At 37.1% G+C, this 27,548-nt stretch overlaps 1 protein-coding gene across 1 annotated transcript; it reads right to left on the bottom strand.

The window, feature by feature from the left end:
- Positions 1–283: 283 nt before the first annotated feature.
- Positions 284–26,182, bottom strand: clic4 (chloride intracellular channel 4). The gene is made up of 6 exons (XM_067367624.1): positions 25,812–26,182; positions 8,195–8,304; positions 5,839–5,964; positions 5,627–5,733; positions 3,261–3,442; positions 284–2,606 (listed from the first exon to the last, which is right to left on the bottom strand). Exons 1-6 carry the CDS (start codon positions 25,878–25,880, stop codon positions 2,442–2,444), a joined length of 759 nt encoding a protein of 252 aa, XP_067223725.1. The 5' UTR covers positions 25,881–26,182; the 3' UTR covers positions 284–2,441.
- Between the last annotated feature and the right edge of the window lie 1,366 nt (positions 26,183–27,548).

Below are 27,548 nucleotides of genomic sequence, written 5' to 3'. Positions count from 1 at the left end.
TTTGTCAACGTGAACAAACCTTAATGTTTATTTCAACATTCAAAAACACATTTTTCAAATCAAAATTTGTATGTTAACATTAGTTAATGCACTGTGAACTAGCATGACTAATGAACAACTGTATTTTTATTAACGTTTACAAATGAATACTGTAAAAAGTGATGCTCATTTATATTATTCATTTGTAATGTTCATTTATATTAGCTAATGTTAACAATTCACAAATGAGAGTTTATTGTAAAGTGTTAGCAATATTCTAAACAAAACTTGTTTTCTTGGGAATTTGTTTTATTTGTAAAACATTATATTAGTCCCGTCTTCATTTTCACTTTCTTTTGTGATATCTTTTCAACAAAAGCATGTAACTCAATTCCTCAATGAGCAATGGCTAAATTTAGTTCTATATATCCATTCTGAAAGATTTTATATCTGTACTGCAGCCAAAACATGTGGATATCCTTAACATTGGAGAGAAGGACTGAAACAGACATAGTAGGTGGAAACAAAGGGTAAAAGAAATCTGTTGTGAAAGTGATATACTAAAATAATTCATACTCCAAATTTGTCATAGCTGCCAGCAGTTTATTTAATGAGAGTGCGATGGCATATGGCAAACATGCAATGTTTTTATAGTTAATGTCAAACCTGTTCCTTGCACGCACACACACAGGCCCAATCAGAAATCTACTGTGAGCAACATTTTAACACTCATGTTACTCAGAGATATGGGCTAAATAGTATGGAGGGAGCATCTCTCTCAAAAACAAAATAAAAAACAACACACTGCTGATTCCTTTAAATGCACAAAGCTGAAAACAGAATTTAAATAAGGTGGCCCTGATCGAACTTTCTAATAACGTGCCAACAATCTCCTGTAATGAACTCAAAGTGAAAAGATGGCAGGCTGGAAAAACAATCCCTACATTTTCACTCAACCATCCACTCCATTAATGGACTGGCATAAGCAGAGGAGTGGAAAAAGGAAATGGGGCCCCTACAACACATATAGATATATATTTCAATTAAACCATTTACTCTTATCCTGTCTCTTTTGTATTTGAGTTCATGCAAATTTTTATTTTTGTTTTTGCTACCTTGAGAAAATGTATAAGGCTAGAGGTGTCATTACAAGTCTGTATCATTCTGCTACATTCAGTCCGTGAATGTATAAAAGTTGCACGTTAATCTCTGAAAACCAAAAACAGTATTTACAATTCTCTATGATGAGAAGAACCAGAAAAACATATGGCAACAAATTTCGCTCATTTATAAATTTCATTATTATCTTTCTCCAAATCAGAAACATCAAGTTTACATTCAACATTGTATCAACATAAAATGCAGTTTTTTACTCTGAGCCTTTAATCGAACTTGGTAGACTAATCTGGCAAGACTATAAAGCCATTTTTCTGTCTATTTAGTCATCCTTCATAGCACCACATCTTAAAAACAATTCACCTTCTTTAAATGAGATGCCCTTTGTGAACCCCCCAAAAATATTTAGCTACTATTCAAATTGTTAAGGACACTTCATGTGAAGTGCAAGTGATGTAGTTCTACCTCTAGAGCTACACAGGCATTTCCCTTCAAATGTGTTTCGTGCCATGGGATGCAGTTATGATGATGCAGCACTCTTAACGTTAAATAATGAATCTAGAGTGAATAAGGCAGATCTATAGAATCCCTTCATGTATCTAGAGTCTCTGTTAAAGAGGCCTTTCCTTCATCAAAAGGCCACAGGTGCTGCTAATGTACTACATGGTATGTAAGGTGCCATTTCTGCAAACAACTGATGACTAATGTATATGATATGAACTTCATATATGAGTGTCGAACTTTGATATCAACATAAGTCAACATGCACTTCATTTAAACTTTAGTAAAGCGTCTTTTGAGACTTCTGTGTGTTCAGAGTGCTACACTGCTCTCTAAAACTCTCTGAAAATAAACACTGGAGCTTTCAACACTGTTCAAATGCGTTTAGATACAAACAAAACAAAAATGCTTCATAACTGTTCACGTTGCAAGCTTAGAAAAAGCATCGTTTTTCATATTTTAAATCCATAAAACAAAAGGCTGGTGAACCCACTCTTATTGCTACATAGTGTGGGTAAGAGGAATAGATATGCGTGAGCCACATACTCACACGCTGCTAGCCATCAATACACGGACAGTATCTGGCATTTCCTGCTTTAACACTTAAACTAGAAAAAAAAAAAAAAAAAAGTAAAGTGTGATAACAGCCTTTCGGACGCACCGAAAATGTATGATGTGTCCTAAAGAGCTTTAATGGATGAGCGAGAAATCATGCATTGGGTATTTACTCTAAATAAAAAAAGAGAAGGAAAAAAGGAGTCCATAGCTTGTTTTTTTCTCTTTCTCGTGTGATGGAAAATAAACAGTCCCAGCGCAAGGAGGGAAGTGGAGGAGATTTTGAGCCATTATTTGACAAGCCGTTTTGCTACATCAGCGTAGGCGATCTCGATCTCCTTGTCACTGGGGCATGTGTTGGTGAACTCCTCGCGCTTGTAGGCATTGTTCAGGTATCTCCAGATGCCCGTCATATCTTTAGGGATCTCAAAGCCTCTGTACTTCTTTGCCACCACCTGCAAACCGAATGAGAGAAAATTAACCGGTAAATCTTTCTGCTCAGTATCATAGAACATAATCATATTAAAAGATCATTTGAAGGCCAACTACAGTACAGCACATTAGTATTTTAACCCCCAAAAAACGGATTTAAGCCAGTTATTTATATAGTTTGCTGTAGTGTGTCTGTAAGAAATCTATTAATGACATTATTTTTGAAAGCATTCTCACTTTACAGCAATTTTACACTAGTGCCTAAAACTTTTCACAATACTGTAGCATTGGAGGAAGGTTTCTTCAAGCATATTTGAGACATTGCTGCAGTTCTTCTGGATTTAGTCTGTCTCAGTTTTTTCTGCTTATTCATGTAATCCCAGATAGACTCTGGGATAGATCTGATCTAGATGATGGTGAGATCAGATCTCCGTGTGGAGCACCGGCTGTTGTCAGATGCTTGTTCATACAAAAATCTCACTGGATTATTACAAAAGGAAAGTTTGGAAATGTAAACTGATATTTCCTACTAACACTACACAGCAAAAGATATAAATAACTGGCTTAAAAATTTTTTTTTTGTGAAAATAATAACGTGCCTAAGACTTTTGCACAGTACTGTATATTCTAAAATTCTGTTTAATGTTAGGCTGAGGTTGACCTGTTCGACACTTTACCTTAACAATGTGGAGTTTGGGCAGCAGATTGCAGTCAGCCAGCGTCATCTCTTCACCGTCTAAGAACCTGCGCACAGAGGCCTTCACCTCCTCCATGCTGTTGTGGTCGATCTCGTCAGGTAGAGGAGAGCACAGGTACTCATCTAACTTCTGCAAGGTCTTCAGCAGTCCCCTTTCCAATGCTATATGTCAACAACAATTAAGAGTTAGTTAGGTAGAACTTAAAAAAAAAAAAAAAAAGAAAAAAAAGAAAAGAAAACGTGCAGTGTGTTAATGCTAAAGATACTGAGGGGTTTTTTCACACTGTTTTAATTTATTTGCTGTTAACAAAAAGTATGTGAACACACCAAAAGAAATCTAAAGCACACCAAACTATGACCATCTCAGGTGGTCCACAGTACAGTTCACTTGTAGCATGTTGTGGAAAGAATGTGCAGTGAGTCTCAAACTCCATTGTTTCCTCCTTCTTATATAAATCTCATTTGTTTAAAAAACATCTGAAAAACAGGCGAATCTCAACATAACACAGACAGTTACGTAACAGTCGGGATTATTAATATGTACGCTCCCAATATTTGCATATGTCAGCCCATGATCTAGGCATTACACAAGGGCAGCCAGTGTTAACGTCTGGATCTGTGCACAGCTGAATCATCAGACTAGGTAAGCAAGCAAGGATAACAGCGAAAAAATGGCAGATGGAGCGATAATAACTGACATGATCCTTGATAACATGATATTTTTAGTGATATTTGTAAACTGTCTTTCTAAATGTTTCATTAACATGTTGCTAATGTACTGTTAATAATAATAATGTGGTAAATGTAATTTTAAAAATTAAAATTACCATCGTTTATTACTGTATTCACGGAGACAAGAGCCGTCGTTTTTTTTCCCATTATTAAACACTTGCAGTCTATATAATTCAGAAGCACAACTTCATTCTTTATAAATCTCTCCAACAGTGTAGCATTAGCCGTTAGCCATGGGTCACAGCCTCAAATTCATTCAGAATCAAATGTAAACATCCAAATAAATACAATACTCACATAATCCGAGGCATGCATGCAGTATGCATGTCGAACACTTTGTAAAGATCCATTTTGAGGGTTATATTAGCTGTGTATTAACTTTGTTTATGCACTGTTTAAGTCAAGCGCGAGCTCCGGGGGCGGAGAGCGCACGATTTAAAGGGGGCGCAACCTGAATCGGCGCATTTCTAATTATGCCCCAAAATAGGCAGTTAAAAAAATTAATTAAAAAAAAAAAATCTATGGGGTATTTTGAGCTGAAACTTCACAGACACATTCAGGGGACACCTTAGACTTATATTACATCTTGTGAAAAAACATTCGATGGCACCTTTAAATAAATGTAGCCTTGGTGAGAATGAGAGACTTCTTTCAAAAACATTTAAAAATATATATGTTTCCAACCTTTTGACATATAATATAATATAATAAAATAATTCACAAAATTAGAAATAAAACTGATTACAACAAAAGGAGTTCAAAAAAAAGAAAGAAAAAAAGAGAAAGAATAGTAATCTGCCCTCTAGAGGGAGAAAGTTCAAAAACAGAATTGCAGTGTTTGGTTGCACTTCTGCATAGCTGCCACAAAAGGGCATAATTACACTGCAGTGAAAGCTGATCCTGAGACTTCACATAATATCAGCATGCCACTGTTACAGGTTACTTGTTGAGCTCTACACTTTGTGACAAACAAATGCATTCTAGAATGCTAAGGCATTTTCCGCTCTCCATGAGAGGTCTACTAGCGATTCCTCTTGTGGACAGTGCTGTCTGGTCACACTGAGACTATGTTGACAGACTTCAGCTGGAATAGAGAGGCTGTTATCACCCACAGTCAACATTTCACAAGGGTGGAGACTCTTGAAGTTAGTTTATGTTCAGGGTCACTGCCAAATTGTTATTGAGCCGAAGAGTCTTGAGATTGTGTGACATTGCACCAAGGCAAATTCCTAGCGTATTTATCATTCTGATAAAAGTTCTACACCTTCTGATAAAAGAGCAGTCGCTGTTACTTTGAACAAAACTCATGTTTTATGTGAAGAGTGTTTACTCTGGAAGTTGATCTAACTATCAAATTGTAGCCCTGCCTATAGCACTAAAGCATGTAAATGAGACACTGGATCCAAGCCCTGCGTTATCTAAACTAGAGACAACACTGTTTACATACACAACATGAGACATGGCAACCATAACCAGATCTAATCTCTCAAACTAGAGCAATAGAAAGTATTTGTGTGGTTAAACTGAGCTTATCAAATGTGTGATTATTTCATTGAACAATGTACATCTGGTAGATTGTTTAGAGGTGAGAGAGTGTGAAATCTGTCTGGTTACCCTCATTAGCATCAGGTTTGGAGTTCTTGATGAAGGCAGAGAACTTGGCAAATATATCCATCCCTGCAGTGTTGGATTCTGGGTGCCTGGCACCAAGTTTAGTGTACCTAAGTGCACAAATACACACATAAAAGTATAATTTAAATAAATCCTCTGACTGGCTGTTGACAGACATCTGACACTTAAATACACAAACACACTCTTTCGCCTACTTTGGAGGGCAGAGGATGTCCTCTAGGAACTCTTCGATCTTGTTGACATCTGTCTTGACCTCACCATTAAAGGTGATGAAGGGAGGGTGGGTTCCTGGGGCCAGATTCTGCAGATCAGCTGGTTTTCTACAAAAAAGAAAAACATAAGTGCAACATTAATATGGCTATATTCACATTCACAAATCTCCATTAACCGGCAGCAGCTTTTATATCCAGGTGGAGAGTGGAAAATTTGAATCGTGCGTAGAAGAAAACTAACAGGAGCAGCTCATATCTGTGTGATTGTAAGTTACCGAAAGCACACATGAAAACCTCTAACACACGGTAGACACATGTTTGTGTGGCGTAGAGTGGCTCTCTTGCACTGTATGAAGTAACAGACAACTAGTTTTCCAGTCTAGTTCAGTATTCTGTTGTTGTGTGGCCTATGAATTCTTGTACTGATGAAATGATTGATTTTCACAGAGACCTTTCAGCTCATCTCAAAAAGTATGTTCGTCTATAAACTTAACTATGCTCAAACAAATGTGACGAAAGACCAAAGCCATAGGAACTGTAGAAATGTTTTATTACTGAACTACAACAGGAGGTCAGCATGGCAGAGCCCAAGGACATTTAGAATACAGGGCGATAAGATACTCTCGGGGGATGCATACAGTTCACACAATACAGGGGTTTTCCAGAGCACTCAAAGCCCAACACACAAACTTAGCTTTGTATACAACCAGTAGTGATAAATATAAACTATACCCCTAAAAGAAATATTTCTGCATTTACAAAAACCAAAAAAAAAAATTCTACATTAATCGTTTTTCCCAAATGAGGATGTTGCCGGATATCCACTGTGAAATATGAAAACACTTGAGGGTTCAGGAACAGAGGGGGGATATTTCCCATGAGGCCTTGCAGGCAGGAACACTCTGATCCTACCAACTACAACAACAGGAAATGACCTCACACCTCTGGCAAGAGCACAAGGAGCACCCTATCCCTGGGTTGGCACAAAGGAAAGGGCAAGAGAGAGAAGAAAACAAGCAGAAAGAAAGAAAGAAAGAAAGAAAGAAAGAAAGAAAGAAAGAAAGAAAGAAAGAAAGAAAGAAAGAAAGAAAGAAAGAAAGAAAGAAAGAAAGAAAGAAAGAAAGAAAGAAAGAAAGAAAGAAAGAAAGAAAGAAAGAAAGAAAGAAAGAAAGAAAGAAAGAACTGATGACTCAATAGTCAGTTTCAGTTGATTTCAGTCTAAGACAGGTCATAAAGGTCATAAACTTTAATCTGAACTGTGTTACAGCCTCATAAAACAGACTAAAGATGATATGTAGAAAGTCTGAACAGAAAGTGGGGGAGAGAGAAATAGCCCATAGGTGTGGAAGTCATCGTAGATAAATGTGATTTCACTTAACAACGTCACAGATTTCAAAAACAAGATAAAAGAAAGAAAGAAAAATAACCTTGCAATATTCAGACTGTAAAACTTGGTTAATCTATATAACCTCATTTAAAGCATGTAGGACTAACATATCTGCAGCACAGTGGATACTATATAATACTAATAGCAGGTTAAATTCACAACTAATATTAGCTGGCTTAACCTCATTTTCAGACAAGTTATGAAGTTTCAAAATGTTATCACAGATCATCAGTGACACACAGTTTTGCAGAATATAGAGTCTCTGCTGCCTCAACCATCACACTAATGTCTTAAATTCCTCAGTGATATACTTTTTCGAAATATATATAATTTTTTACAAATATCAAATCTCAGACTAGGGCTGGGCGATATATCGAATGCTTTTGTCACACGCATTTCATCAGTAAAGCCGGTTCCCTGATTACCACTAAATCGCCAAATGGAGCGGCATTTAATAGACAGAGCCGTAGTTCACTGACAAGCCACGCAATATCGCTTTCAATATCAACGTCGATTCATATCGATATTGAACGCGATATTGCGTGGCTTGTCAGTTAACTACGGCTCTGTCTATTAAATGCCGCTCCATTTGAAAGCAGGTAATGGCGATTTAGTGGTAATCAGGGAACCGGCTTTACTGACGAAATGCGCGTGACAATCGCATGCGATATATCACCCAGCCCTATCTCAGACTATGAGATGAGATATGAATTTCTAAGACTGTGAATGAAAATGTTAATTATCAGATCATTGTACATGTGACTTAACACGCACACACACACACGTGACACACTTTTGTATGCTAATTAATTTACTTACTTTTTTTTTTTTTTTTTTTTTTTAAATAGTTTTTCCAAATGTAGACAATGCTGTATGTCCCAATGAAACGTTTTAATCAGATTTAAGTCACTTTTGGGGAAATGTCTGTCTACAAACTACAAACACACATACCTCTTAAGGTCCACAGTGGTGACATTGAAGACCACACCCTTCAGCCACAGGATCATGAAGAGACGCTGAGAAAACGGACAGTTGCCGATACTTTCTCCATCACTGCCCGCCTGAAAAAGAAAGAAAACGTGTTAGTCTGACCTCAGAAATGTATATGAAACAAATAATTAAAACTGTCATCATTCCAATGAGTTGCTCCACATCAGCTGAAATTCCAGCAGTGAACATTTTGCAATCACGGGGTCATTATCGTACAACCCCGTTTCAGATTATAGCCAGAGAAAACAACTAAACCGCAACAAGAAAGATATTTTAACTGTTTAACAATCTTTTCCATGTTACTGAGATTTATTTGACAGAAAGACTCATTATAAACTGGTTTCTAACACACAAAACCCCTGACTTGAAACATGTTGTCCGTCTCCAGAATAATAATAATAATAAAAAAAGTGTATAGCAAGAGCTACATCACTCTAAACTAACATGGTGCCCTTTTAAAACTGAAGAGACCAACCTAAGACCTTAAAAGTTCTGAACATGTGTAGACAAACCTCTCTATACACATCTATGTATACAGCATACATTTATTCTGAGAGTAAATATGTTCAATAACAGTGGCTGCTCATGTGATTTTAATGTGAGGCTGTCCTATTGTGTTTTATGCATTTCTTTATTTTCTAACGAGAGAAGTGACAGTACCATTTTAAAATTTTAAAGCATGGTTATGCATGTTAATGAATGCATTTACTGGCATTAATTATCATGCCAATAAAGATTGATCTCAAATCTTCAGATAGCATGTGTATGTGTGAACATTTTTTTGAAAGACATGAATTCCACAGAGGAGATATCACCAGAGGAGCCAACCCTCCTCCTCCACATCTCTCGGCTGAATACCACACTGCGTGTGAACTCCAACACATAACAGAACTTCATGTTTTCTTTCTGTCTCTCATTTGTCCTCCGCCAATCTCCAGAAACAAGATGCGTATGACTCAGAGAATAGAAATGTTCCAGTGTGCTTCAGTAATTCAGCTAATTATGCATTGAGCTGACAGTGAGAATGACCTGACCTGAGAGAGAGAGACAGGTACGGAAACCACTTGAGCTGCCTTATAGGGAGCATTTTAAAGGCATCAGGGTGCTCAACAAAACATTCCAAAATAACCATTCCATAAATACTGTAAAATATTAATACAATTTAAAATAACTTTTCTATTCACATTTTAAAATGTAATTTATTCCTCTGATGGTGAAGCTGAAATTTTAGCATTCACATGAGCCTTTAGAAATTATAAATATGCTGATTTGGTGCACAAGTAAAACAGAAGAAACTTTCAGGATTCTTTGAACAAAGTTCAAAAGAACAATATTTCTTTGAAATGGAAATCTTTAGTAACATTATAAATGTTTTTCTGTCACTTATGATCAATTTAAAGTGTTTTTGCTGAAAAAAGTATTAATTTAACATATAGCCTACATTGACTCCAAACTTTGGATATTAGTGTATATCCTTCGTGGACTAGGCAATCTTACAATGCATTGCAATGTCTCAGTCAAAAATATAACTAGGATATAAATTATTCAATAACAAAAGGATTTCTAAAAATATTTAAATAAAAATTATTTTAACAGGCTCTTTATCAAAAATTGTGTGCTAAATATATTTGTGCTTTTCTATAATGTCTATATTGAAATTAAGAGCTTATGCATGTATCCAATATATGAATATATGAAATGCACAGGAAACTCGACTCAATTAAAGTCACAGCAGCCTAATAAACCTGCTGCTTTCTGTCATGTTAAAAGGTACAATATGTAATAATTTTGTCCGCTAGAGGTCGCTAGAAGCTCATTCAAAACAAAGGCGTAGCTTGATGATGCCAAGTTTTGGAGCAGAATCTTGGGACATGTGGTCTCCACCTCAACGGACGGTGCAAAAGAACAGGGATTTGAGTCGGGAAGAAATCACGCAATTATTAACGTTACTGTAGTATGAAGCAGAGCAGGACCTGAATGAGGCCACTGGAGCGATTGTGCAACACGAGCAGCTAGTGGTTAAACGGATCGTTGTTGATCTGTGATCTGTACGGACCAAGCCCCACGGTTCGGGACGCATGTGATTCACGGATCAAATGCAAGTTTAACGCAATAGAGTGAAAAGGTTATAATTTGAACGTGTTTTGTCTTTCTAGTTCACACATTAAATAGATATAAAACCATTCCAGTGCTAGAAAAGGCAAAAGAGGATTTAATTCGGTATCGCACGCAGCACTGTTATCGGTGTGCACACAGACGCATATACATACAAGGCTTGCGCGCACAAACATATAGAGAGAGCCATTTTTTAGATAGCTCACGATGTCCAAATTGATTTCTCTTTCGCGTCCTCAATGCATTTGGATGGGCACATACACGCATTATATCAGTATTCTCGTAAACACGTTCGGTTATGTCTGAACGAGGTGACAATTCGGATGTGTATCTATCGGATGTGTGCGTAGATGGAGTCTTACTCTTAAAGTGACAACAACCTATAAATACCTGCTGTTGTCTGTCATGTAAAACAACAAAACACAGCATTATCAAAGATTAATCTATATTAAATTCATACAGTGAACAGTGTCATTTTACATTTAATTATTACATTTCTGTAAATGAAAATTAATACTACAGTTAGACCTTATACTTTATTTGTATCTTTTATCTATGCTTGTAACTGTTGTACAGTATTTGTTCTTTTTATAGTCCGTTCACTTGCCTTTAATAATGTATTAGTTAGGCTAGTAGTTTCTGCTGTGGTATCAGAGTAGTTAAAGTGGGCTAAGTAATAAATGCAAAGTTAAGTTACAACCCAATTTATTATTTTTTATTTGTTTGTGCTGATCCGAAAAATGATCTGATCCGTGACTTCATAACCGTGATGTGATCCGAACCATGAGTTTTGTGATCCGTTGAACCACTACTGAATACTACTATTAGACCCACCTGAAAAACTTAAAGCCATGTTTATTTAATTTGTCTCTTTATTCAATTGTATTTATTTGTGATATAACTTACAATTTGTTTGTTCTTATTTTATTACTGACTACTTATGGACTTTTTTTCTTTTTCTTTTTTTAATGTAAATTTAGTTCAATGGTTCAAATAAAGCCTCCCTGTTCTGTATAAGCTATTACAACAAAATTACCCAAATTATCAAAAAATTATGAGATAATAAATTATCTGTATGGCTGTATATATGGCAGTTTTCCCCATGGTATCGAATATCGATATTTTCAAGGTATCGAAGTTGGAAATTCCAGTATTGTGCCACTACCACTAGGGAGTTATTGGATGAAATCCCATTCTGTAGCATTTCAGGAAGGCATTACACAATCATAAATTGTCTGTTCTGGATTCTAGCACATTCTCATTTCAATAAGCCTCACAGAGCACTATATCTGAATCAGCTCTTTTTCTTCAGCAGTGTATTGTTGTTCGCTCTCTTGTTATCTGGTTTTGCATGCTGAAAAGAATCCAACAGTCCAATAAAGAACAGAAGACTTTTCATTTTGCAATCACAGTTCTAGAGAGTTCCCTCTCTCTTTCATTCTTCCTCCATCTCTCTCCCGTCCAGACACCCTGCTGGCATCTCGTGTTCATACACTTTCTCTCTCTCTGGTGAACAAAAGCTTTACTTCTGTTCAGTGCTCATTGTGGCAGGTCCTTCTCCAGTTGACTCAGGGTTCATTAAAACATGCTGATAAAGACTGAATTTGTGCCCCTTTCACATGTATTATCTCACATACTCAAAATAACGTGTCGTTCTGGGAAAGAAAATGGCCATTATTCAGAGAGGCGAGTAAGAGTCAGATTTAATGGCTCAAAATTATTCAGTGATTCCTGGATTCTGCCCAATCAAAGATGCTTTAAGAGGGAACAGGAAGAGTATGTCTCACAGGGACAGGACAACGGTTTCCATAGAGACACACAGATGTAGTTTCTGTCCTGTAGAGTTCAGTCTATCAGTGCTGACAAAAGACTACACAAAACAACCTGTTACACAAACTCACAGTCAAGAACTGTAATAGTACAGAGAAAAAAAATTGGGTTATGAAGAAAACATTAAAATCAAAGCTTCTTTGCTGTGTGCTGCTGTGTGTGTCTGAAACCTTCAGCAGAAATGAAGTTATGATTGAAATAAAATAATGAATGCATATAAATTTGTAGACCAGGGGTTTTACATTTTTTAAATGCAACAGACCCCCAAATATGATCATCCTCGTGTGAGGGACCCCATCCTAAAATTTAAAAAGGCAGCTGTCTTTTAGAAACACCACATAAAATTAATATTATACATATATTTTTTTCTACTCGCTATAGTAAATGTACAATTAAATGTGCATAAATGTTTATTTAATTTTAATCTAATTTAATAGATTAATACTTTTTAATATCGTAATATTATTATTATTTTTTTTTACATTATCAGTGTTTAAAACAGAACATTAAGTTGTGCTGCTTAATATGTTTGTGGAAACCGTGATACATTTTTCATGATGAATAGAAAGTTTGAAAGAACAGCATTTATTTGAAATAGAAATCTTTTTATTATATTATCTATCTATTTGATGTCTTTCGATCAATTAAATGCATCCTTGATGAATACGTTTTTTTTATCTTATTGAACCCAAACTTTTGATTGTGTATATATAAAAAAAGAAAGATTAAAATATTTAAATATGCCTTCCTGTGCTCTAGATATCACAGGTAAAATATCGAAGGATTCCTCTATGATGATTGTGACGATCATTCATCTTAAGTGATTTATTGTCTGCAGTGCAAACATTAGAACATTATGGGCTTGAGATCATTATGGCTCTGTTTGTGTAAAAACAAAACCATTCAAATTTTAAGGAAGTCAAATAAATTGTTAAAATCAGAAAGAGTTTATCACAGAGGTCACAAACAGAGGTTAGTGTTTTCTTGTTGCAGTACCAGTAATGGCCTGCAGGTCACCACAGCTGTGGATTCCCCAGGGTGTGTTCTCTACTAATCTGCTCCTTTCATCACAACAGAAAGCAAACGGTCTTTCCTCAGAGATTTAATAATAAGGCCAACTGTTGGCATTAATGAGGGATGCAGAGAGAAATGCTCTCAAAAGGACATCATCCATTCATGTCCCTGCAGAATTTTATTTAAAAGGATCTACATTTAATTACTCAGGGGTTCTAAAACAACTCAAGGTACTTTTGAATCCAATTTTATAAAATAAGCTAATTCACTAACTACAACACATCTTCATATATAAAGCAACAAGACAAGACAAAAAGCATGAACAAAAGAGTAGGAGCAACAGGTGGGCTTTCAAAAACTTGGATTTGGGATTCTCTCCTGTTTACGTGTTAAACCCCATTCTGTCTTCATTTCTCCTCTTTTTGTTTTTTTTTTACTCCTCTTTTCTCTCACCTCCCCTTCTGTAAGGCCTCTGAGGATGGTGGGGAGGGAAGCAGAATATATTCCAGAAATGTCCGGCATGGGGTGTTGTAAGAAGGTTTTGTTTAGGTTTTGTAGCGTCGGCTGAGGGCAAGCATTTCCTCTGAGACAGCTGCTCACTCATGACTACAGCTCCACAACACAGGAGAATGTCTGTGCTGCATGTTGTTAATCTGCTAGTTTTTAACAGAACTGGTGTTGTCCCGTAAAATCGTAAGGGTCCAAATGACCTTTGAAAGATGCCCATGGCTAAAAATGAACAGCAGCAGCGTGTTTGCATTACTGTTTTCATAGAAGTTGCCCTCTATACACATCTCTCCATTCATGTCTCACTCCCTCTCTCTGATCCATATGGATGACTCTCCAAACACAAACAGAGCCCTTTTGTTCAACACCTCTTAAAAACACATTGGGTGCATCCAAAAGAAAAGAGGGAAAAAACAGATGGCAGTCTGAGGAAGTGAAAGACTGTGTACCTTATATGGCAACACAGAAACCTCTAAAACGGAAAGCTTATAAAAAATAAATAAAAATAGTAATAATAAAAAAAAAGCAATAAACCAATCAGAGATGGATAATAAAAGACTATTTATTGCTTTTCTGTTATAAACTTCCCAACTCTTTTTCCATTTTCCTGCTGAGGTTTGATTCCTTGACAAAGTTTAAAGTTTAAAAAAAAAAAAAAAAGTTTAAACTCCCTGCATACCAGATTTGTAGTAAAACGTTTTTTTTGTTTTTTTTTCTGATTAAATAAAAAATAATTTATACATGTATATTTTTAATAAAATATCTACATATACACTACTGTTGAAAAGCTGGGGTTTTTTTTTCTCCGAGGCTGAATTTATTTGATTAAAAAAGTGAAAAAGTAATATTGTGGATAAAATGTTAAAAAGAACAGCATTTATTTGAAACAGATTTGTGTGTAACAATATAATTGTCTTTACTGTCACTTATGATTAAATTGATTCTTACTGAATTATACAAAAATTAATTATACTAGTCTTTTTTAAAATCCCATTTCTCAGGTATCATTAAAAAGTATCTAGATATAATTTTTCACCTATATTACCCAAAAACCTTTTCACAATGTTCACTGTTAATATGCTTTCAGTTGCATTTTGCCACATTCTTTCTCAGGTGGATGCGAAGTGTTGCACAGTTTATTAAGAAACACTATCAGGGACAGGAGAAAGATGTGAACTCCCTAAAGGAGAAGCACACACAGCTACAGCTGTCCAGTGGAGACAGTGAGTCATGGTGCAGTAGCTGGTGAGCGTGTCACCGTCTCCATCTGATCTGCGCTCTCCATGAGTGATCTCATCTCTTCCAGCACAGTTCTAAATACATCACAGAGGACATCTCAATCTGAATACATGAAGGTGGAGTCTCTCTCTCTCTCTCTCTCAGACGCACACACGCACTTACGTTTGTTTCACTATATTAGTGAGGACATTGCGTTGACTTCCATTGATTTCATATCAGGTTAATGATATTTTCTATCGCCTACCCCAACCCTTCCCCCTAAACCTACCAATTACAGAATCATGTGCAAAACACTAGATTTAAATAAAAACATGTTTTGGCCAATTTATAAGCTTTTTTAACTAGTGAGGACCAGTAAAATGTCCTCACTAATCAGTTGTCATAATAGCATATTAGCCTGTTGCTAAACCTGCACACACACCTCAACACAATCAGACACATGCTCATGGCACAGCACCCACTCCTGCCCTCTATTTCAGCCTCCCTTGTTAGGCCACACTGCGAGATTCCCACAGGACAGAAATGTGTGTGTGTGTCTGGAGGTGGGGCTGAGGGGAAGTGCCCAGCAAACTAAATTTAGAACTTCAACCAGCCAAGCTCTTCACAATCACAATGTGCTCATTCTCCAGCCCCTGTGCACGATCTGACCACGGTGTTACCTTATAAGGAAGAAGGGAAGGAGAAAGAGAAAGAATAAGACATACAGAGAGAAAGTAGTAATTCCAATTTGAGAGAAACAGATTGAAACAAATGAGAGAAAGTCCAAATGATGTTCGAATAAGGAAATATATGATTTCATGTACTGATATGAATGGTATTATGGATGTTAAAAGGCACCCCTTTTAGTAATTACTTAGGTGGGAAGAAAGTCACGCTTTCTGGCGAACTTGTTATTCAATGAATCCTGGAAAAAAAATTATCACCATTTTCACAAAATTATTAATCAGCGTTTTTTTTTTAATTGTTAAGAAATATTTCTTGAGCACCAAATCAGCATATTAGAATGATTTATGAAAGATCATGTAATACTGTACTGGAATAATGATGCTGAAAATTACATTTTAAAAACATTAAAATAGAAAACTTATTTAAATTTTTTTCTAAATCAATACATTGTGAAACACAAATGTACCTACTCTGTTCACATGAAACTAAGAAAAAAAATCACTAAAGGTATATCCAGCTTTCAACTGTCAAAATTGTCTGTGTAACATGTAAGGGAGCTGAATGTAATACACTCGAATTGGTATCTAAAATATATTTATTCAAAAAACTCAGTTGCACTTCAAAACACTTATAATAAAGAAAACAACTGAACATTCAACAGAAAGAAAATTAATGACATTTGAATTCTGCATGTTCCAGATTCCACGCAGGCCTCCCGCACACCACTAAGTTTGTGCAAACATTCCCAGAACATTCCTCCTAACAAAAAAGCAGACCCCAGACTGATGACTCACAGCCACACTCCCAGCCTGTCATTGGTCACCAACAGCGCGTGCACACACGCACACACGCACACACACACACACACACACACACACACACGGTCACATGCAGAGTCTCATCTGACCTACACCACTGGTTACACAATATTGCACCAGCTGAATAAACAAGTGTTTTTCAAATGAACAAAAACCTGGAGATCGCTTTGTTCAGGAGACAAGAGCCAATCAGCTGTGAGATCTGACAAGATTAAACGCATGTAGATCAACGCCACAATCTAGACAAACCAAAATGACCTTACAGGCTAAACGACCACATTCACAGTCAAATCAGTCCTGCTAGAAGAACTTGGTCAAATTTGCCTACATTTAACATTTAAAACAAAATTCAAATGCTGGCAATGTTACAGGTGTCTTCATACAGTGGCAATGTCATAATGGCAATGGCACTTTCGCACAATCCACTTCAAGGGCTGTGAGGAAATCAGAGAGCCAGGCAGAGCTGACAAAGCTCCATATACTACTGAACTCACACTCATAAGCCTGTTACATATGGCGGCAAAAGGCTGTCACACACCAACACAAGTGTTGACCAAAAATAACTTTATTCAACAACTTCCAGCTTCTATGTCAGAATGCCGGCTCATTATTGGCCAGCTCCTGCATCAGCATCACACGCATGCGTCGTAGTGCTAACATGAACAGCGTCGGCCTATACTGAGCCGGCATAAAAGCTGGAAGCACTGTGTTTACTATGTGAACAGTGTAGGAGAATGACAGGGAAGAGAAGTTGTTGTTGAATAAAGTAAAGTTTTGTTTTGGCACACAAAAAGTATTCTCGCCACTTCATAACATTAAGGTTGAACAACTGTAGTCACATGGACTATTTTAACAATGTCTTTACTACCTTTCTAGGCCTTGAAATTGGTTATGATGTTGCTGTCTATTGGGAGGTCAGATATCTTCATTTGTGTTCCGAAGATGAATAAAAGTCTTACGGGTGTGGAACGTATCATGAAGGTAATTAATGACAGAAATTTCATTTTTGGGTGAACTAACCCTTTAAAAGAAAGAAATTATTTCACTTTAGCTAGGACTAAAAAAAAAAAAAAAAAAAAAGGTTTTAACTACCGTACTAATCTGTTTGTCAAATTTAAAAGCACTATCGAAAAACATGCCCAAATACTTCAGTAGTGGTTTCACACACAAAGACAAATGGCCAAAATTTAAGCATGGGGAAATAGCAGATAGGAGATAGCCGATAAAAAAAAATAAATAAATAAAAATAAATTAATTAATAAATATCACACTTTTTAATCAGAAAAACTACAATTAGATTTCTTCCCTAAACTGTGCAGCCATGGCACTGATAGCCTTGTGGGCAGCATGTTGTGCTTCGGGTGACCCGAGTTAAGAGTCTCGGCTCATGGACCTTTTCTGACCTGAAGATTTTATATTATTAAATATTTGATTTTTAATATATATATATCCACTAACTTCCTTGTTTAATTCGAGTTTTGGGGCATTCCCAGTAACTAAATATTTTGCATCAATCATCTGTTAAACACAAACCTCCTAGTGTACTCTGACTCGCACATTCTGTCTGCTGCCATAAAGGAGGAGCGACCGACATGACAAACTTTTCATTGGTTCGCAAATAAAAGACATTCCCACACACAAAGAACCAATACAAGAGGACACAATGGAGCTCCAAACAAAAGGATGAAACTTCATCATGAAGGCTCACTATCCTGAGATGACTGCAATGCAGCTTTCTGTTCAGATTTGAGCCATCTGTGAACATGACTGACTAAAGGACAAAAAGAGAGAGAGAGAAAAGTGGGGGTAAAGAGTTTGAGCATGTCTTTTGTCCTTCAGTAAGGACAGATCTCATGCAGTGAAAGCATTTGACTGGTGCAACTGGAGTAATAAAAGGCAGAGAATGTGTCCGTGTGTCTGCTTTAACGGTCCTGTATCATTGTGAGAACACCCGAAAACACACACAAACTTTTTCCAATCAGTAAACAGACACAATGGCGTTTTCTCACAAACCTTTTGGGGTATTTAAATATGTGTGTTTATCCAAGTTCCCATCTTGGCAGCTGATAAAAGACTGAATTGCATATTTAACAATCTGAAAAAGACTGACTAGTAGTTTGGGTTCAAAATGGAAGCTCTGAGAGATGAAAGGGCACTCTGAGCTGTGCCATAATCCTTCTCGAAACTCTTTATGTTTCAAAAGACATCACACTGTCTACAGCACAGTAGATCTGAACCTATGAACTCCTCATTTATATCAAAAATGATAAAATGAAACATTTCAACTCAGACTCGAGTCAGACTCAGCATATCCTGTTTATCATCAACGGCGCAATTGTTCCTTTAAAAATGCATACAAAGCTATAAATGTAAGGCCAAACGATGGCCTTGAATTCTTAAGCAGTGATTAAACTATAACTCTGCAGTCCACAGTTGCTAACATCAGCTTAAACAAAAATCAAACCACAGACAGTCATCTGACTTCACATCCAGCCTAAACAATAATTAATCTAAAGAGCCAATCAAAGCAGAGCAAGGGTTACTGTGGTTGCATCATCAGCACCTGGACTGTGTAAAGCACCTGAGTGACGGTGTCCTTCTGCAAAGAAAACATCACCACTGTCACATGGTGATCTGGCTGATTTTGCAGAGCAAACTACTCCATGTGCACACTGAGGTAGAGAACTGGATAGATCATAAATGATCTCTAAATTGTAAAGAAAATATGATCCATGAAACTCACACTGCTCGTCACAATTCCAGAGTGTTGATGATGGTTGCTTAAGATCATGTCCACATCTGTGCATTTTCATTTTAACATGGTGTTTTAAAATGAATATGATCCTTGTCTATACTGGCATTTCCACTGCATTTGAGAAAAGATCATTGTCTACACTACAGTACACAACCAAAAACACGCGTCTCATGACCATTCATGCACACCGGGCATGGGCGTACAAGTGTAACAGTTGCCGATTGCCCTAATAATAGTTTGTCTCTTGTGCATGTAGGCAGCAGCAGTATTATAAAATGCAGAGTTTAACTGCACAATGGCTGCTAAAAAGGACAAAAAAAGTCAGCAAAGCTAGCAGTTCCATCTCCAGGTTATCGTTTACATGGTCATCGAGGCTAGTCTGTTTTTGTTGTGTTTTGGTAGCATAATAGTCATATGATAGGGGCTTCTTCTTCAGAAGACCCAATCAGAGAGCAAATGTGGGCAGCCATGCCTTCATTTTCACAAAGTCTCAGTTTTGGTTTGTCTACATTGAAATGCAACCCCAGAGTTTTCAAACTAAAAAGGGGTCTGCAGCGTTTCAAAAACTCTGCTTTCAAGGGCCGAAAACTCCTGAGTAGTGTAGACGCCAGTTGTAACCTAGTGTTGTCAAAAGTACTGAATTCGATACCAAGTCGGTATCTGAAATTTAAGAGTGTGATACTTTGAGTGGATTACCTCTGATTGGCCATTGTGTTCACAGGTTCAACATATATGCCTGTGATTGGCTACAATGATCAACCCACAGGAGCGTTTGAAAGCACATGGAAGTGTTTCATTTTGAACGTTTTTGAAAGCGGGAGAAAGCAGGCGTCTATCAGCGGATGGTCCGCTGATAGATGCCTGATTTCAAACACTCCCATGTGTATCTGTGCAAGCACTCGGTGAAGAGCATCACTGATGTCCATTTACAACATTTTTTTGAAGCTTTGACCATTGTAGCCAATCACAGACATATCTGATGAGCGCATGAACACAATGGCCAATCAGAGGGGTTTATGAATCCGCTCAACAACGCTCAGTGTCACATTTTTAAAATTTCAGTACCAACACTAGTGTAACCGTAGCAAAAGTTAAGCATTTTAAAATGAAAACTCGCTAATGTAAACAGGGCTGTAGTCTCTACAAAAGTCAGATCCCAAAATTTGACTCGGGTTCCTCCTTTAAAAGGTTTTTATCACCAGACTCTGAAAATCAGCAGTTGCTTGATCTGAGCATAACTGGCAATGACATAATATTTGAATGCATTCTAAAAATATATATATATACTCCTTTTGAGATTTGCTCATTTAACAGTGTTTCCAAATGTTTACTGTTTTTATAGATTAACTTAGCATAAGCATTATGTGATGGCAAAGGTAATGCAAGGTAATTTACCACACGTTTAGATGTTGAAGTGATTCAGTGGAAAACCAAAATAAGTCTGACATTCAATAACCATGAGAACTGCAAATCTTCATTACTGCTGCATCATACTCTAAAGAAGTCACATCAATTTATAAGACACTGACCCCATTAAACCTCTGAGGCTGATCTCTAAATCTCAAATCCATTAGAGAACACTTAAAGAACCAACTAAAAGGAAGACAAACTGATCAGATTCAGCCACAAGAAGTGTGTTCAGAGCCCTTTTGAAATGCTTTGTATACTAAAACATGCTGCAGTGTGCTTTAACTGTGATCAAAGCAAAAATCCAAACATGCATGTGGTAAAGATGACCAGCAGGTGCGGCTGTACAAAGGGAGGGAGGAAAGGAGACGACTGCATTATCAGCTGCTTGCAGGGGCAAGGTTTGCCTGGTTTCTATGGCAACAAAGGGGATGGTCCTGCTGTGATGGTGTGCAGGAAGAAAAGGTGGAACAAAGATGCATTACATACATGCTGTTAATTATGAATGAGAGAGACAAACGACAGAAAGGGAGGGAAATAGGTCACCATTATCTATCTGTTGCAGTGTGTGTGCACTTTAAAGCAAATAATATAAAACTCTCTTTATCCAGGCGCTATAGAAACAAAACACACACAGTGTAAGTGTCACTGTAGCTCATCTGATACAAGCAGACTCTGTCAGAGCTGAAAGACTGTGACCTGCGGTCTCTCTTCATGCTGTTCCACATCAAAGCCACAATAGCAGAATTATTTTATTGCTGCTCATGTGCTAATATTGGATGCTGATTTCATATGTCATGATCACTGAACTGCAATGGGAAACACTGCTGTGTTTTCAAGCTGTGTCTAAATACATGACCAGCAGTTACAGACAATAACTTCCTGACTGCCCCATTCATAAAAATCGCATCACATGAGATAAGTACAGTAACACTGAGAATTACATCATTTTATCAGACCAATATCAAGCACTTAATACAGTATGAAACATCACAACAAAACCTTGAACTATACTCTTAAAAGGACACAAGAAAGAGAAAAATATGGTACATTTATATTAAAGAACCCATGAAATAAAGAACCGTGTTGTGAAAAATGAAAAATGTCATCCTTTGAAATGAGAATGACCCTATATATATATATTATTTTTAATGGTGTTATAGAAACACAAATATTAATTTTTAAAAAATATAAAGCATTATTTTAAAAAAATATATATATTTATACAGCAGTTCTTTCTGGTTCTCGAATCTGATCAGGTTTTTCCACTCATGCGGTACCAGTAATAATTAATAATGTAATGAACATTACTGCAGTTTGTCATGTTAGAAGACACTTGTGTAGGTCAGCTCTTATCGGAAGTTGTGAAGTGACCCTGCAAAACGTTAGAACAGACTCATGTATTTTAAATATAGGCTTTGTTTTCTAACAGATTTGAAACATGAGACAAATCCAAAAATCCAAAGTGAGACAAATCCAGAAGACTTGTGCCTACGGCCGAATCACAGCCGTGCTGATAAACAGCCATATCACACGGCTACTCATATACACGGCTCATATAGCTTTTTGTTTTATAAGGGTGTTCCAATCGATTGGGCGCCAATCGTTATTGGCCGAAAATAGCTTTATATAGTTTTATCAGTGGTCTCTACAAAGGCCTCTCTTTGCAGAGAGCGGAGACATTACAATGACAGCAACCCTACAGCAATAATGGCAAGAAGCTTTCCTTCACAGCGTTGCGCATTCTTTCCTCCCTAAAAGCCCAAACTCAACGTCCAAATCAGCTAGATCAGTGATTGTCCTAAAATGCAGTCTACTTTTGCTAAACTGCAGGATGTATTCAATGATAAAATGAGTTATTAAAACTGCATTAAGTGGAGAAAGTGATACTGTTCCTCAAGCAGTTTTCTATGTGTGCTGCGAGATGGAGTGGAACACAGACAAGCAAAGTGAACTTTGATCTTCAGGCTCAGACTTAAATGGTTAAATATGCACAGAAATTTGTCAAAATGCTAGGCTTGGTGAGTATTCTCTTAAACACCGTTGGTTATGTCTTAAGAGAACATAAACAGTTGGGGAATAGTCAGACTTAAAGTGACAGCAGCCTAATATTCCTGCTGCCATCTGTGTCATTTAAGGGGGGGTATAATGCTATTTCATGCATTCTGACTTATTCGCACTGTTAAAGAGTTGGATTATCATGCTAAACATGGCCAAAGTTTCAAAACACAAGTTGGATGTAAGATGGAGTATTTCTGTGCCAAAAATACTCTTTCAAATCTTCATAAACTTCGCTGTCTTTTTTTGGCGCTTATGGTTTCATAAACAAGGCCCAGTTCCACGCTGGATTTACAGATCATTTGAAACTGAAAGATGAGTGGTCACAGCGATAATGATCCAGGCCATGAGTCGGAACCACAGGTGGCGAGTAAAACTGCTTCAAATCTCTGTTTTGTTGGCAATAGGTGCCTAAGTGCATATAATGTAAACAACACGAACGTAGTGAATTCATAAATTCATTATTCATCATTCACTATACGCTATATTCATTGTAGTGATTCAATAGTTATCCAGGGATAATGCGATGTGCGGTGTGTTTAAATACATTTGTTTAGCTGACCATGGAAAGCTTGCAGCCGATCTCTACACAAAAGCTGCGCATGCTCGTCACTCTTTAGCTCCGCTCACGCAGCACGCCTCCAGACGCTCGGCTGTTTTCGGAAAGACTCGGTACAGCGAATGTATCTTTTATAAATATGATAAAACTAAAGACTTTTTGGAGATATGAAGAATGATATACTACTCTATAGGTACTCAAGATTAATATGAGATTGGCAGAAACTGTGTGTGATGTCATGCGTTTTAAGGCCAAAACATTTTTTTTGTCACATACAGCAAACATCTCCTCACTATCCGCTAGCTGCCTGTCCCCTGAACACACTGTAAAAAAAACGCGTTCTCTGTAGTCGCCACAAGCTCCAAAAACGGCAATAAAAACAAACTGGTGCAGCCTGGACCATGAAACATAATAAACATGCTCCAGCCAATAACCGACAAGAATGATTTTAAATGCGCGTTCATGACTGTTTCAGGAACCACGGAGGGGAGGGGAGGAGGAGGAGGAGGGAGGGTCTAGCTAGCCTCTGTTTTGTTTGACAACACTTCGAAAATCAACAGAAATTTACTCCACCCAGGATCACTTACGAGCACCTTTAATGTTAATGTTAATAGATAAAACAAGAAACAAAAAACTCAAGTAGATTCAGTAGGATTAATCTATATTTAATTTTTACAGTGAAGAGTATGCAGTGTTGTCTTGAATATGATTACTTTCTGTTGATAAAGACTGTTTTGTTTTTTATTTATTTCACAGGAATTCTATATTTGTAAAGCTCTAAGCCGTTCCTAATCGCATCTAAGAGAGGGAATGGAATATTTTGTACACGTTGCTTGCCAATAAATAATACTCTGGTGGCTTAAATTTTTTATACTTAAAATACATTATTGTTTAGAAAAGTATTATTTTGGTGATCGGTATCGGTGATCGTACATAGGCCCCAAAAATCCTGATCGGAGCACACTTATTGTTTATATTGTTTCATCTTTAAATAAACATGTGATTATTTAAAAAAAAATGAATTCTGAAATACTTTGATTTTAAATATTTATTGGCTTCTGGATTTGTCTCACTTGGGATTTTTGGATTTGTGTCATGTTTCAATAGGAAATCTGTTAGAAAACAAAGCCTATATTTAAAATACAGGAGTCTGTTCTAACGTTTTGCAGGGTCACTTCACAACATCCGATAAGAGCTGACCTACACAAGTGTCTTCTAACATGACAAACTGCACTAATGTTCATTGAATTATTAATTACAGTCCATTTAATACAGCAGAGGCATCCTTTAATTAAAGCCTAAGGAATCATAAACGCCTGGTCAGCATATTCAAGTTCGAGATCCAAAGTCCTTAGAGCTTTAACGCACTAGTAGTTTAGTAACCATGCGGCTCAGAGAGGAGAGCTTGTGTCGCACATTTCCAAACAGACATCAGACCCCAAACATCCACCGTTAGAAGCCCCCTCCTCTTTCTGTAATTCACTCCCCTCCTCCACTTCCCTTCTCTCCCTCCTTTCAGTGTTTCAGGAGTTTTCCCGCTCTGCCGGGCAGAAGGCCTTTGGAGGGAGAGAAAAAGAAGAGAAAAGCAAGGGAAAGAAAGAGGACAGCAGGGTTCCCAGCAGTGGAGAGGAATTCGAATAATTCCTGTTTGATTACTCAGAGATCCAGGAGGAGGACTGGATCCTTTCACTTCAGTTTATATTGGAACTAATGAAGGGTTCAGTCTTGAGAAGCATCCTAGCATCATCTCTGGTTACGTTAAACAGATTTAATTCTTGTATGGAGTTAAAATAAGGCACACTTATGAAGGCAAAACAATGTTGCAGCAGATAAAGAAAGGCGGGTTACATGTCTTCCATTCAAAGGGTTTTACATACAAGCACAATGCCCTTCTAAACAGACATATCTTGAACTCTAGCACAGCATTTGGGCTTTTTTTTGGCTCCGTTTAATTCAAGTCTGGGTTACTCTGTATCCTGGACCGGACGGATTTCCTGCAGTCGGGATTAGCAACTGCAGATGTACATTGTTGTCGGTTTCTCATGCAACCTCTCCTCAAACCCGCGTGGTTTGAGCATTTAGCTGAGAGAGAAAACTCTTATCCCTTCATTTTTGTCGCATATAACCATATAAATATAAAAGAAACCGCACATGGTCAAATATTGAGTGATATTGAGAAAACGCCTCCACCCATATGACATTCACATGGGCACAGTGTCATCATTCACTCTTACTGTAAAGCACAATGGCCGAATCATATTTCTGACATTGTTTTGGATATATTACGGGGTTATGAGATTGTGAATGATAAAAAAACAAACAGAAATATGATTTTAAAAGATAATATGATTCAAATTACAACAGAAGCCTATAGTTTGGGAGGTGTAGGTTAAACGTGAGGGACTGACATCCTCGCCATTCACTTTTATCTCATCTTTTTTCCCCATAATAATAAAAGTAAAGGTGACGAATGCTATCGTTCTGCCTAAAATCTTCTTAGTGTTCTCAAAAGAAAGTCTTTTGGGTGAGTAAATGATGGCAAAATGCGAATTTTGGGTGCACTGTCCCTTTAATATTTACTTCAATGATTGGAGTTTCTTTTAATCTTACCTTCACAAAAAGCTCGATGACGGGTTCGTTATCCCCCTTCACACCGTTCTGAGGTACCGAGAGAGACATCCCGAACTTTTGCCTTTATACGGACGCGTTCACAGCAAACCTCGATTTCTTCACCTTGGCACAAAAAGTTTTCCTTTCACGCCTCCCTCTTTCTCGAACCGAGTTTCTCGAACACAAATATCACTCTGCGGGTTTTCCAAGCGCAACCGAAATACAGAGAGTCCGATAAAATCAGGAAATTAGCTTTTCCACGAGATTCTGCTTCCTAGAAACACATCACTGAAAAAACCCGACCGAATCCGCTATGTCTCCTCCTCAAACTGCCCTTTCAGTCTCAGGATGGCGACGAAGAGGGGGAAAATCAACGGGAGTATTTAAGGCGGTGATGTCATGCGCAGTGGACTCAACGGGCGCGAGGGGAATCGGTACCGTGCCGCGTGCACATTCTGCACAAGAGCTAGAGCTTCTTGAATGTTTTTTTTCCTCCTGCTAAATGTGTATAGAAAAGTCATCTGACTTTTATTTTAATTCTCATTTATTGTAAGGCTAAAAGGAAAGCTTTTAACAACATAGTTACCAGAAAAGTCTTATTATTTTTTATTCTTCACAGAAGGTCGAATCTTTTGTTCACTTATCCGTTTAGTGACCTTTTCTATAAAATATCAAGTTAATTAAAAACTTAAAATGTCCTTATGCCATGTCTATTATTATTATTATTATTTGTGTATCCACAAATCTATTAACAAAGCAGATCTGCCACTTCCCCATCTGCTGCGCATGTTTTTTATTTATTTTTTATTCATTCCAAAATCAGCTTTCATTAAATTACACTAAGTATTGAACAACCCCAACAGCATTGTAGTTCGCACCCTGGGTCTAACCAATGTTTTTGCTCGTGAAAGAGAATGATTAAAGGATTAGTTCACTTTCAAATTAAAATTTCCTGATAATCTACTCACCCCCATATCATCCAAGATGTTCATGTCTTTCTGTCTTCTGTCGAAAAGAAATCAAGGTATCTGATGAAAATATTCCAGGATTTTTCTCCATATAGTGGACTTCAATGGCCTTCAAACAGTTGAAGGTCAAAATTACAGTTTCATTACAGATTCAAAGTGTTCTACACAATCCCAGACGAGGAATAAAGGCCTTATCTAGAGAAACCATTACTCATTTAAAAAAAAAAAAAAATTATACATTTTAACCATAAATGCTCATCTTGAACTACCTCTCTTCTTCTTCTCTATTAGAATTCCAGCAGTGTAGACAGTGCTGAGTGTAATACTGCCCTCCACAGGCCAAAGTTTGAACTAAATTGTCATATACAATATGCTAATGCAAGTATATAACAATTAGTTCAAACTTTGACCTGTGGAGGGCAGTAATACACTTAGCAGTGTCTACAACACTGGAATTCAAATAGAGAAGATGGCCTCATGTTTATCTCTTAAACACCCATGAGAGCTAATTCAAGATGAGCATTTATGGTTAAAACGTATATAATTTCTTATTTTATTTTTTAGAAAATGAGTGATGGTTTCTCTAGATTAGACACTTATTCCACATCTGGGATTGTGTAGAACACTTTGAAGCTGCAATGAAACTAATTTTGACCTTCAACCGTTTTGGCTCCACTGAAGTCCACTATATGGAGAAAAATCCTGGATTGTTTTCAAAAACTTTGATTTCTTTTCAACTGAAGAGAGAAGGACATGGACATCTTGGATG

This window comes from Chanodichthys erythropterus, chromosome 18, assembly GCF_024489055.1.
Source record: "Chanodichthys erythropterus isolate Z2021 chromosome 18, ASM2448905v1, whole genome shotgun sequence".
In the NCBI taxonomy this organism is placed as follows: domain Eukaryota; kingdom Metazoa; phylum Chordata; class Actinopteri; order Cypriniformes; family Xenocyprididae; genus Chanodichthys; species Chanodichthys erythropterus.
The sequence above is the reverse complement of the archived record's forward strand: the minus strand, read 5'-3'. Positions and strand labels throughout refer to the sequence as shown.